The 24505-nt window shown below is 40.8% G+C and overlaps 1 protein-coding gene across 1 annotated transcript; it reads right to left on the bottom strand.

The window, feature by feature from the left end:
- Positions 1-1379: 1379 nt before the first annotated feature.
- LOC103588233 (zinc finger protein 420-like) lies at positions 1380-22734 on the bottom strand. Its single transcript, XM_008569854.1, has 2 exons — positions 22317-22734; positions 1380-2524 (listed from the first exon to the last, which is right to left on the bottom strand). The coding sequence occupies exons 1-2, from the start codon at positions 22732-22734 to the stop codon at positions 1461-1463; spliced, it is 1482 nt and encodes a 493-aa protein (XP_008568076.1). The 3' UTR covers positions 1380-1460.
- Between the last annotated feature and the right edge of the window lie 1771 nt (positions 22735-24505).

Here is a 24505-nt window from a genome sequence, read left to right as displayed (position 1 = left end):
GGACTACTTAATGTGAGAAAGCTCAGTCTCTTTTATCTCCCCCTTGACCTGGTTATTTTCCTCTCAATCTCAAGAACAGATCTCAAGGACAAGTCCCTTTTGCCTGATATCCAAAAACAGCCCATGGATTCAACTATCAATCATCTATCACTTGCAATGTAGCTGTGAGATAAAGCACTCAGGCCACAAACATCACATTCCAGGCAGCAGTCTGGCCCTCCAGGGATGTTTCTCCCTGCTCTCTTGATTGATGGTCCCATCCTGTGGTTCCCAAACCTCTTCACTGTTTAAATAAACCTGGGACTCTATTAACTGAGGCTCTTTTTCTTAGCTCATAGTCTCTTTCCTCTAGGCCACTTCAAAAAGTGACAGTGCTGCTTGACTATCCTAGCTTAAAGTCATCAACTTCTAGCTCACTGGTATTTTTCTAAAATGCAGCTTGCAGCCAAGCATAACCTTTGACTATAGCAAAAGAAGGTAACATTTGCAAAGGGGGGATATGGAGAAGGGAGGTAATCTATCACTCTATTCCTGAAAATGCCATCTAAAAGCAGTCAACCTACAAAGGCTTACATCTTTTCATAAAGGAAGCTACTCAACCCAGCTATGGAGGGAGGGACAGATAGACTAATGCAAACTAGACAGCAAATTATTCCTTTGGATCTAGAAAAGATGTCCCATATGGAAAAATAACAAATTGACTTTCTGTTTAACAAATCAATCTCCCGTGAAATGTCAAAGGAATTCAGTGGCTAGTATTTGCCTGTATAGGAGAGCCCTGATAAAATCATCCCTGAACAAGAAAAACTGAGGACCAGTTTCCTATGAAGTCCAAATATAAACAGCTCTCTACAAGGTCCATTTCTTACAGCAATACCTTCAGTTTCTATTTGAGTATCTCCTTTCCTGAGTTGAAAGAAATTCCTCATTTCTACCATTCCTACAATCTACACTCAAATGGTCATGCCATATATTCATTTACAGTGGAAATATATTCATACTTTCTGACCTTTTCTCATCTAATCATGTGACTCCTGCCCTTGAGAAGTGACAACTTGGGGGGCCGGCTCGTGGCTCACTCAGGAGAGTGTGGTGCCGATAACACCAAGGCCATAGGTTCGGATCCCATATAGGGATGGCCAGTTTGCTCACTGGGTAAGCATGATGCTGAGAACACCAAGTCAAGGGTTCAGATCCCCTTATTGGTCATCATTTAGGAGAAAAAAAAGAAAAAAAGAAATGACAACTTGGCTGCAACAGACAAAAAAAACAAAAACCTGAGTCCTCTTCAGGGTTGAGGGGGAGGGGAACACTCAGCATATATCTGATTAGCAAGAGTACCGCAGCTATCTACAGGTAGATAACAATGCAAGGTGTGTGAGGGTGTGTGTAAGACTGAGTGCAAAAGGCAGTATCAAAGTTGCAAACTTCAAAGGGCCTATGTAAGTCAAGGAAAGAGATCACAGAAAGGGGGAGAGAAGAGGAGAGGGCATCTGGGGGAGGAGAAAGAGTAAGGGCTCTGAGGTAGAAAGTGAAAGGGTGTGTGGTACAGACAGTGGGGAAAAAGAACTGGCTGGCACAGAGGGAGCCCCCTGGGGAGTGGCAAGACAGAGGGCTGGATTGATATGACCAGGCAAAGAAGGGGAGGGCCTAGTAACCTGCACTTGTGGGAAACAGGAACCAACAACTTCATTTAAAAGTTTCTCTCGTGAGTGAATACTCTGATGGCGAATAAAATTTGAATTCCGAATAAAGACTTTCCCACAATCCTTACATTCATAGCGTCCTTCCCTATCATGGAGTCTCTGGTGCTGCTCTAATCCTGAACTCTCTTTGAAATTTGTCTTGCAAGGGTGGATTCGTTGATGTCGATTTAAATTGCTTTTCTGCCTAAAGGCCTTCCCACACTCCTTACATTGATAGTTTTTCTCTCCAGAGTGAATTTTCTGATGCTGGACAAGGTTTGAATTCCGGGTGAAGCTCTTCCCACACTCTGGACATTGGTAGGGTCTCTCTCCAGTGTGTAGCAATTGATGATTATTGAGCTGTGAGTTCACACGAAAAGCTTTGCCACACTCTTTGCATACATAGGGTCGCTCCCCAGTGTGGATCCTTCGGTGATGTATAAAACTGGAATTAAAGGTAAAAGCTTTCCCACACTCCTTACACTGATAAGGCTTCTCTCCAGTGTGAATTCGGTGATGTGCTGTGTACTGGGAGTTGCCCCAGAATGCCTTGCCACACTCCTTACACACATAGGGTCGCTCCCCAGTGTGTATCCTTTGGTGATGTATAAAACTGGAGTTGAAAGTAAAAGCTTTCCCACATTCCTTACACTGATAAGGTTTCTCTCCAGTGTGAATTCGCTGGTGTGCTGTGTATTGGTACTTGCCCCAGAATGCCTTGCCACACTCCTTGCACACATAGGGTTGCTTTTTACTGTGGATCCTTTGGTGCCGAACAAAAGTGGAGTTAAGGCTAAAGGCTTTGTCACACTCCTTACATTGATATGGCTTTCCTCCAGGTGGGTTTTTCTGATGCTGAGAAGAGTCTGAACTGTAACTGCAATGTTTGTCCCATAAATCAGATTTGTAGGAAATCTGTACAGCTGGAACTTGCAGATGTGTTTCACGCTGAGAACTAACACTAACATTTTTTTCTGATTTCTTTTGTGGATGGCTTCTATTTTCTATAGGAAGTTTTTCATTATTAACTATCTCCTTCACAGCATCTCTCTCATTTTTATTCATTTCATCCTTTGTGAAATTTTCTCTGTGTCTCTCTAACTTGCCATCTGTCTTGCAGGTATCTTGAAAATCAGGTCCCCCTCTCAGATATTCATCTGATACCATGCCACAGGATTTGTTTTTATAAGAAATTATTTGTTTTAAAGTCAAATGTTCAGTTTTAGCCCAGGTTTTTCCACCTGATAAGAGAAAAAAAAATACATGAAAATACCACCTCTCAGCAATGCTAGAGAGAAGTAGACCAGTGGTTAGCAAATTTTTCTTGTAAAGGGCTAGATGCTAAACATTTTAAGCTCTTTAGGCCATATGGTTTTTGTTGTAAGTACTCAACTCTAGCACTGCAGTGTGAAAGCAGCCACAGACAATAAGTAAATGAATGAACATGGCTATATTCTAATAAAACTTTACTTACAAACACTGAAATCTGAACTTCACGTAATTTTCACCTGTTACAAAATATTATTCTTCTTTTGATTTTCTTCAACCACTACAAAAACTCAACCATTCTTATCTTTTTTTTTTTTTTTTTTTTTTTTTTTTTTTCAACCCCAAAAAAAACTCACCCTTTTTTTTTTTTTTGTTTTTTTTCAACCCCAAAAAAAACTCACCCTTTTTTTTTTTTTTGTTTTTTTTCAACCCCAAAAAAAACTCACCCTTTTTTTTTTTTTTGTTTTTTTTCAACCCCAAAAAAAACTCACCCTTTTTTTTTTTTTTGTTTTTTTTCAACCCCAAAAAAAACTCACCCTTTTTTTTTTTTTTGTTTTTTTTGTCTTTTTCCGTGTCCGGCAACGGATCGCAACCCTCCGTGTCACCCCCGCACCGGACCGGGACCGGCAACGGGACCGCAACCCTCGGCGTTGCCCCCGCGCCTCGCTCAGCCAGTGAGCAGGAGCCGGTCTGTATGGGGGATCCGAGCCCTCGGGCAGGAGCGCCGCCGTGCTTCCCAAGCAGTGCACTATCCAGTGCGCCACCGGGCCGGCCCCTCAACCATTCTTATCTTGCAGGCTATACACAAAAGGACACGTGGCAGGCCAGATTTTGGCCTATGGGCCATAGTTTGCCTGAACTCATCAACAGGTGAGATTACTATGTCCTACTAGTACACAGCTTTCATATGCTTATAAAATGCTGTTAGAGCACATAGGGAATGAGGTGAGGCAAGGAAAAGTCCCGAATCCCAAGAAGGAAGAGAAAGCTTTATCAGGGCTTAGAGCTCCAAGGAGAGTTCAAGATAAAAAGGTAGTTAAGAGGATAGAGTCAGTAAAGGAAGGTCCTGGGTCAAAAAAAGGCATTTAGATTAGGAAGGAAAAAGTAAAACTATCTCTATTAGCAGATGACATTTTGGCATTCCTCAAAATGTTAAACAGTTACCATATGACCCGGCAAGTATAGGAGGTGATTTCAAAAAGTTTGTGGAAAAAGAGGATTAAAAGATAATACAAATCTTTCCATGAACTTTTGAAGTACTCTCACATATCTAGAATATGTACCCATGAGAAAAGAAAACATATGTCAGCATAAAACCTGTACATTAATAGCAGCATTACTCATAATGCCCAAACAGTGGAAACAACCCAAATGTCCACCAACTGATGAATGGATCAAAATGTAATATTATCCATCCAATAGATATTCATACATAGAAAGGAATGAAGTACTGATACATGTTATGAAATGGATAAACCTTGAAAACACTATGTTAAATGGAAGCCATGTGCAAAAGACCACATATTGTATGATGGCATTCATATCAAATATCCATAATAGGCAAATCTATAGAAACAGATAGTAGATAAGTGGTTACCTAAAACTGAGAGCTGGGAATAGGGAATGGAGAGTGACTGCTAATGGACACAGGGCTTCTTTTTGGGGCGACAAAAATAATCTAAAAATAATAGACTGTGGTGATGCTTACACAATTCTGTGAATATACTAAATACCACTAAATTGTATGCCTTAAATGTTTGAATTGTACGGTTTGTGAATTAAATCTCCATAAAGCTGTTTTAAAAAGGACATGAGAGCTTACTTAGTATATCAAAAAGAATCATTTTAATGAAATGAAAAACATTAAATCTGTGGAAATCCATGAGTCTACAGAAAAAGAAAATGCACATTTGACATCATTTAAGGTGACTCTTAAATCAACTTCTTACTTGGAAAACTGGTATTTAAAGGTCAAGAATTAAGCCTTTCTCCTGTCTTCCCGGCACTGATGATTTTGAGAAATTTTTAATTTTATTATATGTGATATTATTTTAGCTAAGCGAGTAAGTCTTCTCAGTTGTAAGATGTATCCTAAAGGGAAGAAAATCATAATATCTTTAAGCTACCTTAAAGTATTTCAATATTAAAAAATGATTTAAATGTTTTAATATATTAATTACCGTAAGTAGCAAAAATAAATTTTTTTACTTGTTCTATTGTTTAGTGGACAAGATAATACTGCACCAAGTTTATCAGTCTTGTAAAAGGGGGAAAACTGGAAAAAGGTAAGTTACACATAACCAGTAAAGTATTTAGAAAAAATTTTTGACATCCCCAGATACACAAGTATAAGCATCCCAGTGAGTGAAACAATGAAGAAGGATGTTGTGTATTACAGTTTAAAGGGATGGGAAGCAATGAATAACAGACCAGTCAGAAAAAAAATAATTAGGAATCCCAATGTACTCCATGATATTGGGCACAGAGAACACAGAATCTTTCATTCTGATTAAACGGAGGCAAAGGAAGAGACAAAACTGGAGAAGATACCCCATGCTAAACTCACCTCTGAAGCCTGCTCTCCAGCCCCTTCTGCTTAGGGCTCCCTGTGGCTGGGTGAACCATGGCTCCTTCCCTTGCTCCAGCTGAGAGATCAGAGCTGGTTTGGAAGCAGGTGATGCTGCTTGAAGGAAAGAAAACACAACACAATGATGAGCAGAGTCAGAGAGGTTGATTTCAGCCTGTGGCTGCAAGGACAAGCAGATGAGGTGAGGAGAGTAATGTTTGGGTGGGCTGTGCAAAAGATACCCTAAAGAGGTACAGGGAGGGATGCTGGGAAGAAGCCTCAGGATAGTGCTTCCAAGGAAGCCTGAAACACCCTGGAGGCAGATTTCTATTTAAAGAGAAACAAGATTTCTTACCTTCTCTGTCAGAGGATGACAAATTCCCCTTGTGGGAAACAGACACATGGCTCCTAGGAGCAACCCCCAAAGGGAGACAAAGGGCTGGATTCTTTCAAGATAATTTGGAAGTTCAATACTAGATTGAGGGTACCAAGATAAAGCACAAGTCCTTCTGTACCCAGAGAATCAATCACCTCTAAAGCAGGTAAGGAAAGAGGGTAGCTTTCATGATGGAAAAAAAAAAAAAGCCCTTTGGAGTTTAATAGACATCAGGGCTTTCCATACCTGGCAACCTCTGACATTGCCATTTGGGGTCAACTAATAATTATAAGAGATCCCTTCAACCTCTGAGGGCCCAGGCAGAGACCAGCAGCGGAGAGGCCTTACCTAGGAAGGCCACAGCCCCATAGTTCTCCAGCATCACATCCCTGTACAAGGCCCTCTGAGCAGGCATCAGGCTGGCCCATTCCTTCTTAGTGAAGTACACGGCCACATCCTCAAAAGTCACTGATTCCTGAAACGACAAGTTCCTGCTCTCTCCAGACCCCAAGATTTTGGTGATGGTCCAAACTGTCATTGAGAGGTTTGGGAAGCGCACCTACAATGATATGTACTTAGTACTGGGTCCTTTCACAAAACCCCTACGAACCTGTAGAGGTTTTGTGAAAAATTTGGAAGGTGCTGAGGAAGAGGATGCAGAATTAAAAGCAGCCATCCTGAGTTCAGCATAGTTTCCGAGTTAGAATCAAGTACATCTCCACTATGAACTTCTAAATATGTGATCTCTACACAGACACTGAACTTGATGTATAGGAGCTGGGCTTGGGCCTGAGAATGAAAGTACATATATGGAAGGAGAACTGACCCCTGGATATGGCTGTCACCTTAGCCCTAAGCACCTCCCCACTTTGTATTATCCCAGTGATTATTTGGGTTACTCATATTACTGCCATTTCCCAATTTTGCTGTCATCCCAATCCTTCCTTTATGCTTGTCTCCTTGCCCATGACACCGGGCACAAAGCTCTCAGTTGTGTCAATAACCTCCTACTCCCATCCTACCTCCACGCACAGACAGTGAGGTTACAGAGGCATGGAAAATACTGCTTAACTGGAAAACTTGGTGTATGCAACTAAAGACGGGCTTAAAAAGGCAGCTATTGAAAGTTTCAATTCTTGGAATAGGAGCTTTCCTCCGTATATCAGCAACAGAGCTCTAGAGGGAAAGGTTCTAACTTGGAGCATGGGATTAAGGGAACCTATAAGCCAGGTGCCAAAGAAAGTTTTGTCAGTTATCTATCTTTTCAGTATATTTTTAAATTACCTTAGAGAAAAACCTTCCATGTTATGTTAATGTTACAAAATTATTTTACTTCCCTACCAACAGTGTGTCATGGGATACTCACGGAACTGAATGGGAGTTTAAAAATAGGTACACACTTGTATGGTCACCAAATTTATGACAAAGTAACCAATGCAATTCAGTGGGTAAAAGATAGATTTTTCAATAAATGGTCCTGAATCAACTCAATATCCATATGTGGGGGAAAAAAGAACTTAAGACACACATTTTACTCACTTATTTTAAGATGAATCACAGACCTAAGTAGAAAGCTAATAAATCCTCTAAGAGAAACACAGAAGAGTATCTTCATGATCTTTGAGTAAGAGAAAATTTCTGGGGGCTGGCCAGTTATCTCAGTTGGTTAGAGTGTGATGTTGGTAACACCAAGGTCAAGGGTTCAGATCCACATACCTGCCAGCCACCACAAATGGAAAAACAAAAATAAAACAAAAACAAAAAGGAAAAGGAAAAAATTTTACAGAAAACAAACTGTTATAGTATACTTCATTAAAAATAAGAAAATCTGTTTATCAAAGGATACTATTAAGAGAGTGAAAAATCAAACCACAGACTGGGAGAATAAATTTCATAATACTTATATCTGACAAAAGACTTACATCCATAATAAATAAGGAACTACTACAACCTGGGGGAGGGGAAAGGGCACACAACGTATTAAAAAATAGGAAAAACATATGAACAGAGACTTCGCATAAGAGGATATCCACCTAGCCAACAAATGTATGAAATGGTGCTCAGCATCACTGCTTATCGGAGAAGAGGAAATTTCAAAAATCCCCATGAGGACTTCTGGTCATGATGGCAGAACAGATGGTCACTAGCATCACTCTCTCCCACAAATCAACCAATTTACAATCATAAAAAAGCAATGACAGCCAAGCTGGGGCCACTAGAGCTCAGAAGAAGAGGAGGAGAAACCTACGGAGTGCATGAAGTCAGGAGAAGCCACAATGAGAGAAAGAAAAAACTACTCCAACTGTTTCGAATTCTGGCCACTTCCAGGCTGGAGCTGCTGAGCACATGGATGAGGAGCTGGCAAAAGCCACAGTTGCACCTTTCGGATGAAGTTGCTTGGAGGCAGCAGGGGAGAAGAGGGCCTTGGTGGCCCCCAGGCCAGCAAGACCACTAATAGGGCTCCCATGGACCTACATAGGAGGAGCCAGAACAACTGAAAAAAAGGAGCCACTCAAAGGCCGGTGAGTCATCACAAGGGACTGGAGCATGGCCCATCCCGTGGGAAGTGTTTGGAGCATGGGCAGTGGGAGAGATGGGCCCACGAGGGGAACACTGGGGCACAGCAAAGATAGCTGATCTGCCCCCCAATCAGCACAGGACCACTCAGAAGAGACTGGTCAGGAACACAGAACTGTAGGGGGTGCAGTTTGCTGAAAAGACTCAAGTCCAGACAAGTTTCTAAACAACCCAGGTGTACCAGATCTCAAGAAAGCCGGACTTTTCAACAATTAAAGCCTGAGCTGCACAAAAGGCCTTCCCTAGGGAACCAGCAGCAAGCAGCAATTTAGCTTAACCAAAGAGCTCAAGTGCTGGTTTCCACAGGAAGTTCCCCCATTTTAGAAGTAAGCAAAGGACAGCAAATTAGTTCCAGTGCAGAGTTTAAGTGGTGGGAAGAGCAAATAATCCAACACAGAACTGAAAGAAAAAACAAAGTACCTACAACCAGTGACAAAGTTTGATATTAACTACTAAAGGTTTCATTTCACCAAAGAACACCTACAGCACCTAGAAGGACCGGAAGTCCCCTGGGCTACCAAGCCAGAAAGGGGGGTGGGCTGGGGTCCTCAGCCATGCCCCCCAACACCCACAACCAGTCTGGGGGGGGCCAAGGGCCTTGGCCACACTCCACTAACATGCACAACCAGCCCAGCGACAACCACTGAGCCACGACAGGAAGTGCCGCGGGCTCTCCTGAGCCAGGGCAGCGGGGGACCAAGGGCCTCAGCCACACCCCCGACACACATAACAAGCCCAGTGATGACCACTGAGCCATCACAGGAAGCACCCCAGGCTCTACTGAGTCAGGGTAGTGGGGGACCAAGGGCCTCAGCCATGTCCCCCCAGACCCCACAACCAGCCCAGTAATGACCACCAAGCCACAGCAAGAAGGGCCCCGGGTTTCTGAGCTGGGGTGGTGAGGGGCAAGGGCTTTTGCCACACCCCTCTGACATCTGCACGCAGCCCAGCAATGGCCAAGCTACCGCTGGAAGCCCCCTGGTCTTCCCGTATGGGAATGAGGGGGGTGCCACAGGCCTCAATCCCACACCTCCTCCTTCCTCCTTCTATTCCATTTCCTTCCCCTTCTCCCTCTCACCCCCCAACTGCTCCACAACAACATCATAGAATGTAAAAAAATAATATTAATTATAAAAAAAATCCCATTGAAATACTATAAATGAATAACAAGTGTTGATAAGAATGTGGAACAACAGTACACTGCTGGTAAAAGTATAAATTGAAACAACCATTTTGGGAAAATCGATGGGCAGCATCTACTAAAACTAACTAAATGTATACCCTATAATCTAGCAATTTCACTCCTAGAGATATACGCAAGAGAAATGAGTGTCTGTGTCCACCAAAAAACAAGAACGTTCACTGTATTCTTATTCACAGTAGTCCAAAACTGGAAACAACCAAAAGTACATCTACACTAGAACGAATAAATAAAATGTGGTATAACATATAATGGAAATCTATTCAGCAATGAAAAAGAACTACTGCTAAGTGCAACAGCATGGGTAAAGTTCGCAGACATGATGTTGAACAAAAGAAGACAGGTATTTAAGAGGACATGTTGAATGATTGCATTTATATGAAGTTGAAGAACAAAGAAAACTAACCTATGGTGATAGAGGTTAGAATAGTGGTTAACTTTGGGCTAGTAGATTGCTTGGGAGGGGGCATGAAGGAGCCTTTTGGGGTGCTAATAATGTACTATGTTTTGACATAAGTGATGGTCATACAAGTGTATACATTTCTAAAAATTGAGCTATACAGTTAAGGCTTGTGTTACATGTAACTTAAACCTCAAAGAGAAATTCATATATATACACACATAAAACAATATACATATATAAAATATACGTACCAGTATGTTATATATGAAGGTACTTTAAAAAGTTCATGGAAAGATTCTTGTTATCTTTTAATTCTATTTTTCCACGAACTTTTTGAAGTACCCTAAAACACCTTTACATAATATATATGTATATACACACACATATGTACAGAAGCAGAGGAAACCCAACTTACCTGGGGCCTGACTGTTAAGGACATTGCTGTCATCATACGATTTTTTACCTCCAATTTAGGGAAAGGTAAAAGTCTCAGGAGCTGAAGGTAAAGAAAGAAACATTAGTGATAATAACTCAACTGACCATATTCCTGTATACTCTGACCCACCCTGTTGGAGGATACGCGAATACTATTCTTCAGTTATTGCTTGTTGTAATTCTAGTCTCACTGAGGTGAGACAGCAGGCATATGGGGGAACCCAGAAAGGAAACAGAGATCATCCAATGAATACGTGATGAGACAGTGGACTGAGAAAACTGTAATTTTCAGTAACCAAGAGAAGACATCATAGGAAAGAAGACAGAAAAGGAAACTAGGGTAGAAAGTAGACAAATGTTACGAACTAAAAAGAAAGCTGGAATTACAAACAGTTAAGATCCCTAGCATCCACACACTACAAATAGGAATGAGTTGTGTACAAGAAATCCATCAAACACTGCAAGACCTCAGCATCTGTTTTCCCTCCTACTTAATGCTAGGACAGGAGAGTTTCTATGACTGAAGTAGTAAAAGTCAAACAGAATTTGAAAATAATTTATTAAGAACATTTAATGTCTCCCTAGTACTATTTTTCCCCTAAATACACAGATTGCTTATAAGATATTCATTCAATTTTATAATAGTGTTGGGGGTAGGTGATGAGAAAGAAAAAACTAAAACCATACTAAAAAACTAAAAAGCTAAACCATACTAAAGGAATCCATTAACTTCATGACATGTCCCAAATACTCCAAGCTCCAAATATTATAGTATAGGGAAGCAAAGCAATTTCATTTCTAAACTAGTTCCAACTCCCATCTGGGTCAATTAATTAGCCCATCGTTACGAGGTAAGCTTTCTGCCGTTCAAAAGAGGGAATCAGCAAGATTTACCCATTAAAGACACAACTGAAATACAAATAGCTGCCACCACATCAGAGATATTTAACAAGCATATAAAGAAACATATAAAAGTGCATGTATTCATAGACCTTAAAAACAACTTCCATTTCAATTTTATGTCCGCAGTTTGCTGTAAATATGAGAGTACTAAAACAGCATCAGATAAAAGACTTTATAGTCAGTGCACTGCCCCTCCCTCCTTTGACCCTTAGTGAATCCAGAAGGCCATTCAGGAAGGTAGGGGAAGGGGAAGCTGTCAGAGAAAGAGAGCTGTCAGGAGACGCAAGAATCCACATCTTGAAAGTTACAGAGATTCCAGTAAGTAGAAACAGTAGTTATAAGTGTAAACAGAAGAACTTAAAAAAAAAAAAAAGTAAACCTACACAAGTAATGCTGCTAAATTCATTAGCAAGATTTTGTCCAAAGGTAACAAAAGCAGTGATTCATGCTGGGTAAATAGGTAGCTCTTGTAGCTGTGTACTCTAGTTCTCTAAAATCTTGATACTGTCATCATTTTGGTAATGTCACTTACAATAGATACTTAATAAGAATGACAAATTAAACAATCATAAGCAAAAAGGTCTGATCTGTACAGTTGACAATCTGTGAAAATCAAATCATCTGTAAGTAGAAAAGCAGCAGAAGCCATCCTACAGAACACAAGACAGTCCCTACAACTTTCCTATGGGGAATACCATATGGAATTGAAGCATAAGTTAAGAATATGGGATGGGGCACAAATCATAACCCAATACACTTCACTCATGGCAGCAACCAAATGTTTAATCTGATTGGTTATAAATCTTGAAAATTAGGTTATAACAATGTAGTAAAAGTTAAGAGAATGTAATGAGACGAGTACAATGAAGGAATGTGAAGGGAGCTAGATCGAAAAAATCCTTCAGTATCTCCTACTGTACATAGGAAACTATATTAAACACTGGACACATATTAGATACTTCATGGATATAACTCGTCATCAGATTTTAGATTTAACATTCATATGAGCCAATCCAAATCTCAGGGCTCCACGTTCTCCAAAACGTGAACTAAATAAGCTCCGTCCTGGGGGGTAAAACAAACATTTCAGTATTCTCAAAATTTTGGCTGCTCTATTGGTTGTACAGGCAAACAAAGTGATCACAGACCCATTTCCTAGTAGCAAATGTAAAGGGAGAAAGAGCATAAACTGTACACAGGCCCATGGGTAGGGCTGAGGTTTCCACTGCCGGGGCAAAGACAGAAGGGCTGGAGCAACCGAGGGGCGTGTTTTGTTACCAGAGTGTCCTGGAGCCTGGACAGTTAGAATTTTTTGAGGATCTCGATGTGAGCATTAGAATCTGTGTCAGTACCCAATCTGAATAGACCGCGGACTGAAGTAGGTATGGAGAAACGAGGGGGCGGGAGCCTGCGGCCAGCGTCCCAGCCCCGCCAGCGCCCTCTCTCGACGCCACCGAGTCAAGCCCGGGGGTCGGGATGAGGAACCCAGTAGTAGCAATAGCTGCGCCAGCCTCTCTGGGGGTCCTGTCCCGTCCTTCTCAGACCAAGCCAGACCCGCTCACCCTAGGATCCCGGCGACCTCTGCAGCTTTTCAGTAAACAGAAACTGAGGGGACCACGAAGCAGTCCTCACAAAACAATTCCTCAACCGTTAAAAAAAAAAATGGCTGCGCCGGAAATACGTCACAAACTGAACGGCCTACCCGTACCCTCCCTGGAATTCTCTCTAGGAATCTTGGAGGACTCCACAGCTTGATGGTTCCTTCCTAGTTCCCGCGAGCAAGCCTGAGGAAAAGGGAGGGTAGGAGAGATAGACTCCTACTTTCCTCCCAGAGCGTCGTTCCGAGTCGAGTCATCTGGACCTGGGTTATTAACCAACAGACCTCCAGGGAAAGGAGGCGGGAGCTTAGGGCGGGAGCAAGAGGCGAGGCCATTTATTCTATCGGATACCGGCTGAGGGCCTGGCCCAATTGGACCAATGAGCAGCAGAGCGCACGGAAGCCTTCCCTGCCCTTGGGGCCCTAGCCAGTTTCCTGCCCCGAGGGGCCCAACCCCTGCACTGCCATTTTCCCACTTTGTGAGTCCCTCCCTTCAAGGCCTAGAAGACGAACCTAGGTCTGGCTGGAGATATGAACGGACTGAGTTTATTAGGAATATCTGGATGTCCCCCAAGGTATCTTGAAGGGCCGGCTTGGAAGGGGTGGGGGCTTTCCAAGGATAGAGGAGCCTCGGAAACACTTGCTAGATGAAAGTCAAGTAGTAGACTTAGCGATTTTATTGTATACCCAGAAGACCCCCAGGATATCAAAAGGGCGGTGCTCTTTCTGTCCTACGTAGGAGGACCACCAAGAATGAGTGAGGGAGGGCCAGGAGCTGAAAGATGTGAGGTCGGGACCCAGCTAGGGGCCTACAGAGAGTACGGTTTTTTCCTAACCTCACTTTTCCACCACCGCCAGATGTTTTCACCTGTCTTACTTCTATAGTCATTATGAAGCCCCACATGGGTCTCAAAGTTTACAACCCTTTTAATGTCTCACTCATGCTCAACCACTGTTACCAGCAAAACAACCATTCTTCTGAGAATGCTGAGTCCAGAGGAGCAACCAGCCCTCAGCCATACACTACTGAAGCCATCACCTCCCCAGGATCCACTTGGCCCTTGTGTGGAACCCAAGTTGCCTCTTTTCAACGTAATTTTATCTCAAATCCTCAGTGGTCGAATCCGTATAGGTGCTTGATTGATTTACCCCCAAAAGACTTTGAAATAAGGGACTAGGATCTCAACTGCCTGCTCAGAGGAAACTGAGTCATTACAAGATACATGGTTGAGTAGGTATGCAGAGGCAAAATCAAAAGAAACTATGCCATGGTGTTTGGTATAATATTCATTTTAGAACAGCAATTTAGTTTCAGCAAAACATTACTGTCCTTAACATTAAATTAATGCAATTTGAATATTATTGAATTTGAAGTTTCAGTTGTAATTGTGTAATAACCTATAAATATAAGGAATTTATATCAACCTCTAAGGGTACACATATTAAGTACCTTTTTTACACATTTTTCCATAATTGACAAATTCTTACACATCCAATTGCTTTAAATACAACCCACATGAGCATATTTTAACCATTTAGAGCCTGCCTGCTATGCATAACCCCTGAAACTGTACCTAACATCTGCTAGCCATCGATAAGAAAAACCCTGTGGCTATAAAAGACCCCAAACCACTGCCCTTCAGAGCTCTCTGACCTGGAGACTCCCACCTTGCTGCTAAGGAACATTGCCTAGACATGTAGGCCCCCTCTCCAACCTCCCCTTCTCTTAGGAGTTCCTGTGCTCTCTTCCCCTTCTGGGTGGTGGTCTCAGAGTCCCCGGAAAGTGTCCTTCTGTAACAAACGTCCCCTCTTATGCAATCCTGTGCAAGTGCTGCCCAATAAAACTTGTCCAATACTGCCATCTCATGGCCCTTTCTTTTCTTTGATCAGCCCTGAGATCCTCCAACTCAACCACCATATTGAAACAATATAGATCTTCTTGCCTCTTCAGTTCCCTAATACCATCTATTTAATGCTGTTATCATGCCACCCATGAATACTGGCTTCCAATGATTTTATCAAAGTTTGTTACAATGACTGCAAATACAAGTCTCACACAGAATATGCAGGAAAATGTGAATGGTAACATGTTTTCTGGTTGTGTTAAATTTACCATTTGGAATGTTACAGCATAATGAATCACACATTGTACTTCTCCTGAATTGCTGTAATGACTTCTCTTGAATTGCTGTAATCACTGCAATCCTGCAATGTGATATCTTTCAGTGTTGCCCAGGTGATAGAGTTTGGATGTGTTGTCCCTGCCAAAACTCATGTGGAAATTTGATCCTCAAGGTGGCAGTGTTGGAAACTGAATTAATGCTCTCCCTAGGTGAGAGGATTAATGAGTGAGTTCTCGCTCTATTATTCCCGTGAGAGCTTGTTGCTTAAAAGACCCTGGCACCTTCCCTCTCTCTCTCTCTCTTGCTTCCTCTCACCATGTGATCTGCTTGTACCTGCTGGTTGCCTGCCACTTTCTGCCATGAGTGCCCACACCAGTTGCAGCTGTCCCAGAATCATAAGCCAAATAAAACTCTTTTCCTTATAAATTACCCAGTTTCGGGTATTTCTGTTATAGCAATACAAAATGGACTAATACAGATGTGCCTCTCCCTCCCATACACCGCCACCAGTGGAGAGGGTAAGCAATCAGCCCATGAGCAGAGTGAGAAGATGACTTCAGTTCACCCGGGAAATATCCATCCCCTATCCAGAAGAGTTTAAGACTGACCCTGGACAGTATGGTGTCATTGCAGCAATCAAAGATAAGAGAGGATACCTATCAAAAAAGCCTATTGAAAACCTTCAGAGACAGGTGTGGCCAGTCCCAGAGAACTTTCTGACATGTTGTGCCAGAGCATGTGGAGGGGGTACAGTGACCACACTGGATGCCAACAGTGAGGAGTGCAGAAGATAAAAGACATTTCCTGCCACCTCCATTGTTCTTGGGTGTTGTAGACCACAGGCAGCATTGCAGTAGGAATATAAATGAGCAAGAGCTGACACAAGGGCCGACACATGCAGCTCATACCCAAGGGTTGGCAGTGGACCCCTAGTGTCCCAGAGCCCCGAATTCACCCCATGCTTGATATGAGTGAGCGTCACCCAAAATCATTGTTGGCACCATTCTGGGGGCCCAGTGATCCTGTGAAAGAAATACCAAGTGATCATGTGATCCTGTGAAAGAAATACCATGCCAGCCCCCCTCCTGGAACTGAGGTTTGGCCACAGGGCCTTAGAAAAATCTTCTATGTGTGCATTCTGGAGCTCATCAGGATACCTAGTCAAATCCACACACTGGGAAAAAGGCCACAGAGTACCCCAAAGAGGAAAAACATGGTCTAGGGCTTACATTGGTCACAGTGTATTCTTGGAGCACCCCCTTTGACAGCACCGCTGGGCCCAGTCACTCCGAGGCAAAAGTAAGCAACAAAAAATATAAAGGAAGAAACTTCAAAGTGCAGTACCCCCTGAGTACATGCCCTGGAGCAGAACCCTATTTTCCTAGATTTAATGGCGGTACTGGGCATCCGTTTAAGTGCATGACAAGAGAGTTGCACATGCCATTTCATCACAATGGTCAGAAAATGGTCAAATGGCCAAACCTACCTATAGGAGCAACTGAAAAATTTAGCAATTTCTATGGAAGCAGAAAAGAATGGATGCCAGGAGACAAGTAACAGTTGGTGCCATAACTGTTACAAGATAGGCTGAAAAAGTGAATATTTAGTTTTTCTATACTCTATAATGAAAGTCAGCAACAGAGAAAGGAGCTGGGAATGGCCAGAATAGCCAAAGAGTTGACAAGGAGGTGGGGTATATGACAGCCCACCCCTCTGAACAATCTCATGGGTGCATGACATGGAAAATGGGGCAAGGGCAGGAATTCAACTCCCATTTGCCCCTTGTCACAGCACAATCAATACGACCATACAGGGTAGACCTAAAATTGGCTCTGGGGTCAGCCAACCAGTAGTGCTATCACATACCCCACCTCTTTGTCAACTCTTTGGTACTCTTTCAACACATTTCTCCATACTTATACAATATGTAAAAAACATATAGAGGGTCTGATCTTCCTCCACACACTAAGAAAGCCATACCCTGCAGAGGCCCTAACTCTCTGTGCCACAGCTAGACAAATACAGTATCCTGAAGAGAGTCCAAGTGAAGGTGGGATTCATGCTATGTGCCTCCTCTCTCACAAAAATCATCACATTCAATTGGGTTGCTATTGCATATTTGCAAATGGTTGTTTTATATATGTTGCCTAGGATTTATTGGGGAGGTTGTTTGGTTGTTTTTGTTGTTTGTTGTTGTTTTTATGATGGGAAAGTAAGTCCAACACCAGCTACTTAATCATGGCCATTACCAGAAGTCTCTTTTCTTTATATTTCAGTGTTTTTTAAAGTGTGGTTCTTCTTGAAAAATAAAATTTTAAGAAATCCATGATGTAGAAAACTGAAAAGAACATGGTCCCACCCTTACAGCAACAAAATGGATAATCTGAAAATTTTCCTTGAATGCATCCAAAGTCTGAGGTCTCAGGGCAAACAACTTACCTAACATCTAAGCAAAGACAGACACTTCCAAGAAGAGGTGGGCATAAGCACTTGCTTACCTAGGGCAGATGTGTCTGGATGCCATACAAACTGTTAAGAAGAAATCAGCTAAAACGTTTAGTGAATTGCTAAAGTCCAAATGTTGGCTAGCATGAGAATATGGAACTTCTGAGAACCATAGACACAGGGGAAATTGCACCCACTTGCATGCTGTTCTCCATGGACATCACCAATGTATGTATGTGTGCATGCACACACACACACACAAATGTAGGTAAGGCAAGAAGAATCCTATGAAATCCTTTCTCCTGGGAAAGACACAAAGTCCCATCCAGATTCTTCTTCCCTATTTCTCCTACAAAACGAAATCCTTAAGCCTCTGGGGACAGAGAATCAAATCCTGCTCCCCTTAGAGATGTTAAGATCCACTGAAACAAGGATAAGGGAAGAGAAAAAAAGCCTCTCTACTCATACAGTAGGGGTAGGATTACATCCTGGGTCCAGACCATAGAGGTCTCCTACAGCTGGAGATAGAGCAGTATCACTTAATAGACTCCACCCTCGATTCTCAGAGACACAGTGCCTACCTAAGATTAAAGCTGAATCACAAAAACAGGAAATGCCATCCCTCCTACCACTATCAGAATATGGAATATTGAATATATTGAATGCTGAGTAACAAATAATAGCAATCTACTGCTAGAAGATAAGAACATGGCGAGAGACACTCTGAGGCCAGGGAATAAAGGGAAGGTCTGAACTTGATAGTGACTGAGAAAATCCCTGTTGGCAAACCAGCCTACACACTAAACACAAGGCAATAGAAGAATTGGAAGCCTGTGGGTAACCAAAGCAGCATAAAAAACCTACACACAGTTCAACTCCTGATTAAACTGACTCAATCCTCTACAATAAAGACCTACCAAAAGAAAAAGTATGTCCATTTTATTTTTGCCTCAGTCTCTATTGTTCTACACAAGGTTTTGGGCTTTCAACCAAAAAAAAACTTACAAGGCAAACAAATCAAAAGCAAGAAAAAATAACACACACCATCAGAAGATAAAATGATCAACAGATACAGATGTTAGAACTATCAGAGAGTTAAAATAACAAAGATAAATATGTTAAAGAGCTTAGTGGAAAAAACAATTAGATGGATAATTTCAGCAAGGAAAAAGAATCTATAAAAAAGAAATGAGGGCCGAGCCCATGGCACACTCAGAAGAGTGCGGCGCTGGGAGCGCAGCAGCGCTCCCGTCACGGGTTCGGATGCTATATAGGGATGACTGGTGCGCTCACAGCACTCACTGGCTGAGCGTGGTGCGGCCGGTCTCAAAAAGGACAAAAAAAAAAAAAAGAAAAGAAAAGAAAAGAAAGAAATGAAAATTCTAGAAATCAGAAACATGGCTATGGAAATGAGTGCCTTCAAGGAACTCATCAGATACAATACAGCCAAGAATCCACGAACTTGAAAATTGTTCAGTAAAAATTACCCAAAATGAAACACAGGGAAGAAAAAGATGCCCCTCCCCCCCCCACAGAACAGAGTATCCAAGAGCTATGGGACAATATTAAATCGTCTAACTTACGTGTAACTGAAATATCAGGAGAAAAATGTATGTATGTATGTTTGTGTATGTATGTTTGTGTATGTATATGTGCATATATGTGTGTATACTATATGTGTGTGTAAATATATACACACACATGAATATTTGCAGGCAGTTAGAGAAAAAAGACACCATTACATACAGAAAACAAAAATAAAGATTACAACTGATTTTGCAACAGAAACTATGGAAGCCAGAGAAAAATGCAGAGCTAAGAGGGAAGCCCTCTAGTTCCAGTTTGAGTGGAAAATAATCATCTAATGCTCTGGAAGAGGGCAGAAATCCTCTGATTTCTTTTCTCTGTACTTTCATGCCTCAAGTAGTCTGGGATGGGGATAGCAGCAGGAGTAATGAGTGTTGGCAGGATCCTAAAACTCAAAGGAAGTGAGAACCCTCCTCTCTGATCAGAGGAGCTGTGATTTCAAGAAGGGAGAAAAACCCAAGTTGTTTTTTTTTTTTTTTTTCCTGTGTTCTCTCACTGCTTAGTGTGACTATAAAAGGATAGCATGCAAGTACAGTTGCAAAAAGTGTGTAGCAGAGAGGGCTAAATAAAATCCCAGATTTCTACCCAAAAGATAAGAAAAGAGGCACACAAATGAACCTGAAACAACTAGAGAGATTTCAGAGAACGAGTATCTCAGGAAAAAAAATTCGTAAAGTTGTCTATAAATTCCTGGGCTCTCCCCTGAGCTACATATGCATGGATCTGACCCTGAGCAGCACAGACAACTGAAATATGGGATATGCCACCACCCACATTCTAGAATGGCCATGGGGTGGCCTGCATATTTGACATATGGATAGTATTATAAACATTTTGAAAAATAAACTGATGTTAGAACAAAAACTCAAAGAAAAATGATCAGATCTTGTGCCCAGAACTCAAAAGGGTTGAATGCCTGCTTTTTAAAAAAAGTAACATTCTCCTTAAAATTTAAACATGTCTCATTCAAAATGTCCAGGATACAATCCCAAACTACTCAGCATGCAAAAAAAACCACAGAAAATTGTCAACTTGCATTGGGGAAAAAACAATCAACAGATACCAATATTGAGATGATAGAATAAAGACATTATCAGATTAAGAGAAACTAAGATAATTCATTACTAACAAAATTACTCTAAAGTAATTCCCAAAGAAATTTTTTTTCAGATAAAAGGGAAATGATACCAGAAGGAATTTTGAAAGGAATGAAGAGAAATCAACAGAAATAGTAATATCTGGGTAACTAGTTTTCCTATTGAGTTTGATGTCTAAAAGCAAAAATTATTAATATTATCTGATGGAGTTTTCAATGCATGGAAATGTAATATACAAGGGAATAGTATAAAATATCTATATGATGGTAAGATTTCTACATTCCACTTAATGTGTTAAAATACTGATTCGAGGTAGAATGTGAAAAGTTAAACATGCATATGTTAGTCCCTAGAACAACTTCTCAAAAAATTATATAAAGCAGTATAGTCAAAAACAATGGATAAATTAAAATGGAATAAGAAAAACATTCTAATACCTCAAAACAGGGTATCAAAAAGCAGAATGAAGAGGAACAAAAAACAGAAGGAACAAATAGAAAACAAATGAGAAAGTGTTACACCTAAATTAAAACATATCACTAGTTACATTACATGTAAATGTAACATCAAGTAAAACATAAGGATAGTCACAGTGGATTTTTTTTAAATGACCCAACTATATGCTATCTACAGGAAGCTAATTTTAAATATGATAATATAAGTAGGTTAAAAATTATAGGATTAAGGGCCGGCTCGGTGGCGCACTGCTACAGTGCCCGGGCGCTCCCGCCGAGGGTTCAGATCCCACATACAGACCGGTTCCCGCTCACTGGCTGAGCAAGGTGTGGGCGCAGCACCGAGGTTTGCGATCCCGTTGCCGGTCCCGGTCCGGTACGGGCGCGACACTGAGGGTTGCACTCCGTTGCCGGACACGACAAAAAAAAAAAAAGACAAAAATAATAATAATAATAGTAGGATTTAAAAAAGAGATGTAATGCAAACACTAATCAAAAGTTTGCGATCCCGTTGCCGGTCCCGGTCCGGTACGGGCGCGACACTGAGGGTTGCGATCCGTTGCCGGACACGACAAAAAAAAAAAAAAGACAAAAATAATAATAATAATAATAGGATTAAAAAAAGAGATGTAATGCAAACACTAATCAAAAGAAAGATGTGGTAGCTATGTTAAGATCATATAAAGTAGACTTCAGAGCAGAGAAAACTACCAGTGATAAGGAAGACATTAGATGATGAAAACCAGGCTAATTCAGCAAGAAAACATAAAAATCCCAGGTATGTACATTCTTAAAAACAGAGCCTCTAAATACATGAAGTAAAAATTGATAGCAATGAAAGAAGATGTAGAAAAATCCACAATTACAGTTGAAGAATGCAATACTCCTTTTGTAGTTAATCAGTAGAACTAGTAGAAGAAAATCTGCAACAACAGAATAACCAAACAACAGCACAATCAATAAGTGAAAAATATTATTTGGACTCCATTAAAATTAAGCACTTAGGCTTTTCAAAAGACACTGCTATGACAATGAAAAAACAAGTCTCAGACTAGGAGAAAACATTTGCAAATTGTATATCTGACAATTAACTTGTATCCAGAATATATAAAGAGCTCTAAAAACTCAATGATAAGAAAACACACAACCCAACTCTTTTAAAAAATGAAAAAAGTTTTGAACAGTTACTTCACTAAAGAAGATATATGGACAGCAAATAAGCATATGAAAAGACATCATTTGTCCTTAGGGAAATGCAAATTAAAACCAGAAGATGCTACTACATACCTATTAGAATCACTAAAAGAATAAAAACCTGACAATATATCTATTGTAACTTGTGATATTGAACAAGCCAAGAAGGAGAGGACCTACTAACTTATAATTGAGGAACACACAGACTAACAATTACGTTAAAGTTCTTCTCCAGGATGAATACTCTGATGACAAACAATTTGAGTACCAAATGAAGATTTTCCAACAATCCTTTCATTCACAGTATTTTTTTCTCTAACATGGCAACTCTAGTGCTGGTCTGATCATAATCTCTTGATGAAGCCCTTCCCTCACTCCTTGAACTTTTGGAATTCCATTCCATAGTGGATCCTCTGATGTTGATATATGCTAGGTTTATGTTTGGAAACCTTCCTGTATTCCTCACACTTATAGGCTTTCTCTCCAGAGTGAATTTTCCAGTGCTGGAGGAGTGAGTTACAGATGCAGCCTTTCCCAGACTCCTTACATTGATAGGGTCTCTCCCCAGTGCGCTGTCCTTGGTGTTGAATGTGCTGTGAGTTCAGATTAAAAGCTTTGTTACACTCCATATATGCATAGGGTTTTTCTCCACTCTTTGTCCCCTGATACGAGATTAAGATATTTTTTTGACTGAAGACCTTGTTGCACTCTTGGCATTTGAAGGGTTTTTCCCCAGTGTGGATTTGCTGATTAAGAAACAGTTTGGACCTGAAGGTGAAGGCCTTGCCACACTCTACACACTCATGGAGCCCCTTCCCCATGTGGATTCACTGGTGTGCAATGCAAAGGAAGCTAGAGAAAAAAATTCTCACCACAATTCTTATACTTGTAGGTTCACTCCCCTGTGTGAGTCCTCTGGTGCAGAACAAAAATAGACTGGAAGCTAAATGCTTTGCCACAATCCTTACATGTATAGGGTTTTCCTCTGGTGTGGATTCTTTGGTAGTGAGGAAAGTCGGAATTGCAACTGAAATGCTTGCCACATGTTTCCATTTCATAGTAATTGTGACTACTGGGAACTTGTAGGTCTTACATGACAAGAATTCATATCAACACTTTTCTCAGATGTCTATCTTCTGTAGGAATTTTCTCATTATTTGCTTCTTTCTTCACTGAATTTCTTTTTTTTCTCTCTCTCTTTCTTCATTGCATCCTCTGTGGGATTTCTTGAATGCCTCTCTAGCTTGTCCTCTGAATCACAGGTGATATAAAAATGGGGCCCCTGAGGAATATGTATTAGATGTTCCTCTGAAGCCAAGCCACAGGACACTCTATTTTGAAGCAAACCATCAGCTACAGTTTCTTAGAGAAAACACTACTTTCAGAGCAATGCCAGCTAATAAATGTAGTATAAATTAACAAATTAGAAAATCACCATTTATAACCTCGAAAGAAATTATGATTTAGGCAAAGATTGCCAGTTAGTGTTAAACTATAAGATGAATGACTGATAGGGAACAGGACAATTTTATAGTGCCAAACAATACCACCCAGATTATCTTACAGCTGCAAGGAGAAAAACAAAACCTTTCAATGAGGGATTAGGCTGTCATTTTCCTAAATACACCTTAGCATGACTAATGGTGAGGCTACCAGATAATGTGTGTCTCCTGATGCTATACAATATTAAATATATAACATCACATATGATGACATCTTGTCACAATGTTCACCTTGTATCTAATCAAGAGTTTGGATTTATTAGTTTGGAGTAAATGTGGGAGATACAAACGCTAAATGATATCATGAAGAAACAAGACAAATTCAGATACTGAAATGATCTATAGAAATTATCCAATCTTTTCAGCCATTACCATAAAAAAAAAGATTTAAGGGACATAACTAACAATTACAATGTATGGTCCTGAAGTGGTAGAATCAGGTAAAATGATGGTTTCTTAAGGAGAATAGGGGGCATCTGAGTATGGACTGGCTAACATATAAATTAAGAGAAACCTATTGATTTTCTTATATATGAAACTATTATTTTGGCCACGTAGAAAAATATTATTTTTAAGAGACGGGCCCAAGGTATATGGGGAAGGAATACAATAATGTTTGTAATCTACTATTTAAATGAGATTTAAAAATTTAAAACAGTTACATGTAAATAAATACAGCTGCTAGTAAAGTTTTCTCCCTCTACTATTGGTTAGTGGGCAAGAAAAACTGCATTGAGGGAATGTAAACTGGTACAGCCATTGTGGAAAACAGTATGGAGTTTCCTCAGAGAACTAAAAATAGAACTGCCTTATGACCCAGTAATCCCACTGCTCGGTATATACCCAAAGGAAATGAAATCAAGGTATCGAAGAGACACCTGCACTCCCATGCTCATTGCAACACTATTCACAAACGCCAAGAAATGGAATCGACCTAAATGCTCATCAATGGACAAACGAATAAAAAAAAAACCCCCGTGGCATATATATATACACAATAGAATACTATTCATCCATAAAAAGAAATGATATCCTATCATTTGCAGCGACATGGATGGACCTGGAAACTATCACATTAAGTGAAGTAAGC

This window comes from Galeopterus variegatus, unplaced genomic scaffold (assembly GCF_000696425.1).
Source record: "Galeopterus variegatus unplaced genomic scaffold, G_variegatus-3.0.2 Scaffold536, whole genome shotgun sequence".
NCBI lineage: Eukaryota > Metazoa > Chordata > Mammalia > Dermoptera > Cynocephalidae > Galeopterus > Galeopterus variegatus.
The sequence above is the reverse complement of the archived record's forward strand: the minus strand, read 5'-3'. Positions and strand labels throughout refer to the sequence as shown.

What these genes read in the sequence shown, in the direction of transcription:
- LOC103588233 (XM_008569854.1), bottom strand. Translation starts at nt 22,734, where the DNA reads ATGGGGAAGGGGCTCCATGAGTGTGTAGAGTGTGGCAAGGCCTTCACC. An exon ending in TCAACATCAGAGGATCCACT is followed by an intron (nt 2,525 to 22,316) that starts ATGGAATGGAAT and finishes AGAAAAACCCAC; the next exon opens with CTGGAGGAAAGCCATATCAA.